The following is a 5407-nucleotide window of genomic DNA, read 5'->3' on the forward strand; positions in this document are numbered from 1 at the left end:
GGGGCCGCGGCGGGGCCCCGGCAGGTCCCCCGTGCGAGCGTGGGTCCCCCCTGCGGCACCGCAGCTCGCAGCGCCTCGGGTGCAGCCCGCTTCTTCGCCCTCACAGCCGCCCGTGCTGGGAGGGCGGAGGGGAGAGAGGCCGGCGCGTCGCCCCGAGGAGAGCGCAGGGGAAACGGGAGCTACCAGGCGCCCGAACTAGGACGGGCAGCCGCGCCGCGCAGCTGCGGTAGCAATCCCGCGTCCCTCTGTACCGCGAAGTCGCGGTCCCCGATTCATCCTCCCGAGCGCTTTCAGCTGCTGCTGGGTGGGCAGGGCAGGGCGCAGCARAGCGAAGCGGCACCATCGTAGCGTGTCCGTTCGCTCGCCCCGGGCCCAGGGGGACCCGTCCGCGGTGCTCCAGCAGGCGTTTCGGATACACCTGTGTTCGTGCAGCGCCAGCGCCTTCCGGAGCCACGGCTACCACCTGTTCCAGACCATGAGGCTCACTGTGGAGGAGATAAACAACTCCAGCACCCTCCTCCCCAACGTCACCTTGGGCTATGACATCTACGACACGTGTTCGGAGTCTGCCAACATACACGCGACGCTGCGCGCCCTTGTCTGGAAAGGGCAGCACCGCATTGAGGTGCTCCGTTCCTTCCAGCAGTACGAGTCCAGGGCTGTGGCTGTCATCGGGCCCGACAGCACTGATCTGGCCCTCACCACAGCAGCTATCCTGAGCGTCTTCCTTATACCAGAGGTAAGCTTAGCTCCCCCGCAGCAGGGACGAGTACGTTGCAAAGGGGTATCTGMAGCAAAAGCAAAGAGCTCTTGAGCACTAATTTTGTGAGAGGAGAGCAGGCTTGGAGTTGCAGAGCAGGTAGATAGATGACTGTTGGCTAGAAACGCAGCCTCGGTGCTCCTCTGTAGTACCTGGCACCAGCTTTGGTCTGGCAGCATTGCRCAGGATCTCATCCCAAGGTTTTCGCTGGCAGGCAGGAACCACGCCTAGCTGGCTGTCCTTCAAAGATTTCTCTTGCAGCAGCACACAAAGGAGCACTTGCCTTCAAGTCTGCCACCTCCCCAGCTCTAATTCTCTTCAAGAGACCTACTTGTGCCATCTCCTCCTTGGGCACTGTCTCATGGTGCAGGTGCCCACCTCAGCTGTCACTGCTCACACTGGGTAACCTCCTCTCCCTGACTCCCTCTGCAGATTAGTTACGAAGCTTCTGTGGAAACGCTGAGTCTGAAGCGGCTGTACCCCTCGTTCCTGCGCACTATTCCCAGCGACAGGCAGCAGGTGAAGGCCATCGTCCTGCTGCTGCAAAAGTTCAAGTGGACTTGGGTTGCTCTGCTGGGCAGTGACAACACCTACGGCAGGAGTGGATTAGGGGCCCTCCACAAGCTGCTAAGTGCGAACGACATCTGCGTTGCCTACCAAGGCATCATCCCCTCGAACAAGGATGCCAGCAGCCCGGAGCTCCGCCACATGGTCAGAATCCTCACAGATACCAGGGTCAATGTCACCATCGTCTTCTCCAGCAAGCACATTGCCCGCCCCTTCTTTGAAGCGGTGGTCCAGGAGAACATCACGGGCATGGTCTGGGTGGGCACTGAAGACTGGTCTTTAGCCCAAACGATCTGGCACGTGCCTGGCATCCAGAATATTGGCTCTGTGATAGGGATGTCGATCAGGCAGACAGAGTCCATGATACTGAAACATTCTGAATCTTGGAAAAATGCAGAAGAAAGCGCCAACAGCACAGGGGCAGGTAGGGGAAATGGTGGAAACAGCAGAGAGAGCACCCAGCTGAACTGCACTCAGGGCTGTACAGGATGCCACTTGCTCACCACCACCCCTGATGAGTATGACACGAAAGCCTCCTACAGCGTGTACACAGCTGTGTACGCTGTCGCCCATGGTCTCCACAACCTGCTGGGCTGTGCCTCAGGAGCATGCAGCAAAGACAGAGTCTATCCCTGGCAGGTAAGAGCAATGMAAGGAAAGACCTTCCCTTTGCGGTACGGATTTTCCCCACAAAGCGGTACCCCTCACGTGCAGGGGTTTTCGATCCCCCTCAGACAGTCACCTCCAAGCAGAAGGCAGGCTGTTTTGGCAGCTAGGGCGCTGTTACAGCATTCAGAACCGAGTCCTCCAYACTGCTCCCAGTTATAAATCTCAGCCTCTGGCATGTGGATCAGTGCAGGCCTTCTCTCAAAGGCCTCCCCTTAACTGATGTCTCCAGCTGTGCGAGTCTCCATCTGCTTTCAGCTTTCCATCCGGATGCTGCGCAGAGGCTGCCTTGTGGGCTTCTGCTGCCCATCACAGTCCAAGCAGCCTGGATAGATTCAGGCCTGCACTCTGGGTCATTTCCATTCCTCTACCACGAGCCCCTTGCAAAAACCTGGAGGAGAGTTTCTGCAGCTGCGTGTATGCTAGCTGATGAGGAATTTGAGAGAGGAGATATGAGCACAAAAGGGGACCTCTAACACCTCTCCCACCTGAGACAAGGCTCTCGGTTGGAGTCTTGTCATCATGAAGGGCTTTTCTCTTACTCCTTTGTCTTGCAGCTCCTAGAAAAAATCAGGCAAGTAAACTTCAGCCTGCACGAGAACCAGATCTCTTTTGATGCCAACGGGGAYATTCTTAAAGGGTACGACATAGTTATGTGGAACTGGAGAGGCCCAAGCTGGTCTTTTGATGTAGTTGGATCTTTCAGTGTAAGCCCTGACAGACTGAGTATCGACCAGGACAAAATCCTATGGCACACAAAAGATAACCAGGTACTGTTCTGCTTCCAAATCGTATTTATTGTTCACGGTCAAGCCAGCTACAYTCCCACAATTTCTTTAGTGCTTTCCCGTAACAGAACAAATCTGAGGGCAGAAAGCAACAATAAGGGSGTGGGAGGATCTCTACATTCCCACTACGGGCAACTTTTGCCAAAATCCAGAAGGAGGCACACGAGCCTAAAAGCCTCCCAACTCCTGTTTTTACCTTTACTGTTAAACATTCTCCCACCGACRTGTTGGAGGGGGGATGGCGAGTCTCAGCCACTGCCCAGGGTCTATCCTGGAATTAAGGGCAGGAAGCTTCCCAAACACTGCCAGCATGGGCCTCGTGCTCAGCTTGACCTGTCCTACCGCCCACCCCGTTTGCTGCCGCAGAGGCTCGGCCTCTGCGYGCCTGATCGCTGCTGTGCTCCCGACAGGCTCCTGCCTCGGTGTGCTCCGAGGCCTGCCAAGCAGGGGAGAAGAGGGTGCAGCAAGGCCGCCACAAGTGCTGCTTCAGTTGCGTGGCCTGCCCAGCAGGAACCTTCCTGAACAGAATGGGTTAGTAAATCCTGAACGGCTTCCCCCACCCCTTTCCTTGATGCTCTGCTCCTGACTGYACCTCTCCTCCCTGTTCTGTCTGCTCCCTGCTTCTGTCTTACYCCTTGCCCTTCACCCAGCCCCAGCAGCTGCCTCCTCCTCTCTCACTGACTTTTCTTTGCTATGAGGAGTAAATATATTTGAGKTCACCTAAATGCAGGTCAGTCTGACATCTCCGTTTAAATGCTTGTGGGTATGCAAAAACCACCGCCGGTGCTTGACCGCAGCCAGGGCCCAGCGCTCTGCTGGGTGAAGCTGCTAACGGACGGTTCCGCGCAGTCAAATGACCAGCTGAGGTGGCGCCYGCAGAGCCCGCTTCCTGACGTGCTCTGCCACCTCGTTGTGGTGCCCGGAGCAAGGGAGGATCTGCCCGACAGCTGCTTCCTGCACCACATCCCCTGGGAGGGAAATKCAGCCCCAGGCTGCCTTTGTTCCCCCCAGTGAGGATGAGTCCTTCCGCACCACGCGGTCACTAGCCGCTCCCCAGACCTCGGGGCACATGGAAATGTGCCCTGCCCGGGACTGGCAGCAGGRCTGTCTCGTCTCAGGCACCCTAGCCACAGCTCTAAACTTACTGCCACCAGGTGCCCCTTGACACGTGGCAGCCCTCCCTTGAGCGAGGACGAAACCCTGAGCTTTGGGTAACAGCAGGCACAGGGAACGTCCGCAGGCTGTTTCTGAACGTGCCTGGTCAGACTTTTCCCACATCCGTACCACACCTGAAGAAGCAGAGCTGCTGCAGGCACTTGCTAGTCTTCGCAGGCCTCTGGCTACTGCTGCAGGCAACTTTCCCTCCTGGCCTGGATCTCGGCCGGTTCAGCAGTTAGCCCTGGCCAGAGCTCTCCCCTTTAATCCCCTTGCCCAGCGCTGCTAAGGGCGCGCAGAACGGCACACCTTAACTCCCGGGCTTGCTGCCTTTCGTCCCAAGCAGCGGACCACGCGTTGGGAAAGGAGCCCTGCCGCTACAGAAGGCTTGGAAGTGCCCAAGCCGAAGGAGCAGAGCCCGAGGGGCTTGCGGAGCGGGCAGTCCCAGCCAGAGCCTGTGGGCGGTGGGGGGGGTGGCACTCCAGGCAGGTGGATCTCTTACCTGGGTCCGCGGCGTGGGAGGCGCCTCAGCTCCTGCCCGCGCCCGTGTCCTCTGCAGACCTCTACGCTTGCCAGTCCTGTGGGAGAGATGAGTGGGCCCCAGCTAGGAGCGAAGCTTGCTTCAACCGGACTGTTGAGTTCCTGTCCTGGGCCGACCCCACCTCCTGGGCCCTGCTGACTCCCATGGTCCTCCTCCTGCTGCTGGCGGCAGCGCTGGCTGTTGTCTTTGCCCTGAACATCTCCACACCGGTGGTCAAGTCAGCGGGCGGCAAGATGTGCTTCGTCATGCTGGGCGCCCTGGCCTGCGCCTGCAGCAGCCTCTTCTGCTACTTCGGCGAGCCCACGCGGCTCRCGTGCCTGGTGAGGCTCCCGCTGTTCTCCGTGAGCGTCACCGTTGTGCTCTCGTGTATCGCGACTCGCTCCTTCCAGGTCCTCTGCATCTTCAAGCTGAACAGGAAGTGGCCGGCCCTCTACGGGGCCTGGAGGAGGCACCGGGGGCCCGCGCTGTTCATCGGCGGCAGCACGGCCGCGCAGGCGGCGCTGTGCCTGCTCTCGCTGAGCCTCAGCCCGCCGGTGCCCTGGCGGAACTACGGCGCGTCGGCCGAGCGCGTCGTGCTCGAGTGCTCGCAGGACACCTCGCACGCCGCCGCGGTCGCCTACAACGCGCTGCTCGGCGCCGGCTGCTTCGCCGTCAGCTACCTGGGCAAGGACCTGCCCGGCAACTACAGCGAGGCCAAGAGCGTCACGCTGAGCCTGCTGCCGCTGCTGGCCTGCTCCGCCTGCGCGCTGGCGGCCCAGGGCCGCCCGCTGCCGGCCGCGCTCGGCGGCCTCGCCGCGCTGGGCGCCCTCCTCGGCGGCTTCTTCCTGCCCAAGGCCTACGTCGTGCTGCTCCGGCCGGGGCGCAACACGCCCGCGCACTTCCAGCTGTCCGTCCAGCGCTACACGCGCCGCGCCGCGCCGCCCTGACACC

The 5407-nt window shown here is 60.3% G+C and overlaps 1 protein-coding gene across 1 annotated transcript; it reads left to right on the forward strand.

Moving 5' to 3' along the window:
* The first annotated feature begins 297 nt into the window (after window positions 1–297).
* On the forward strand, window positions 298–5403 carry TAS1R1 (taste 1 receptor member 1). The gene is made up of 5 exons (XM_085311524.1): window positions 298–739; window positions 1193–1966; window positions 2551–2763; window positions 3192–3312; window positions 4496–5403. Exons 1-5 carry the CDS (start codon window positions 476–478, stop codon window positions 5401–5403), a joined length of 2280 nt encoding a protein of 759 aa, XP_085167650.1. The 5' UTR covers window positions 298–475.
* Window positions 5404–5407: the final 4 nt, after the last annotated feature.

The sequence above is a fragment of the Rhea americana genome, unplaced genomic scaffold (genome assembly GCF_003343005.1).
Source record: "Rhea americana isolate MKP2758 unplaced genomic scaffold, rheAme1 scaffold_343, whole genome shotgun sequence".
NCBI lineage: Eukaryota > Metazoa > Chordata > Aves > Rheiformes > Rheidae > Rhea > Rhea americana.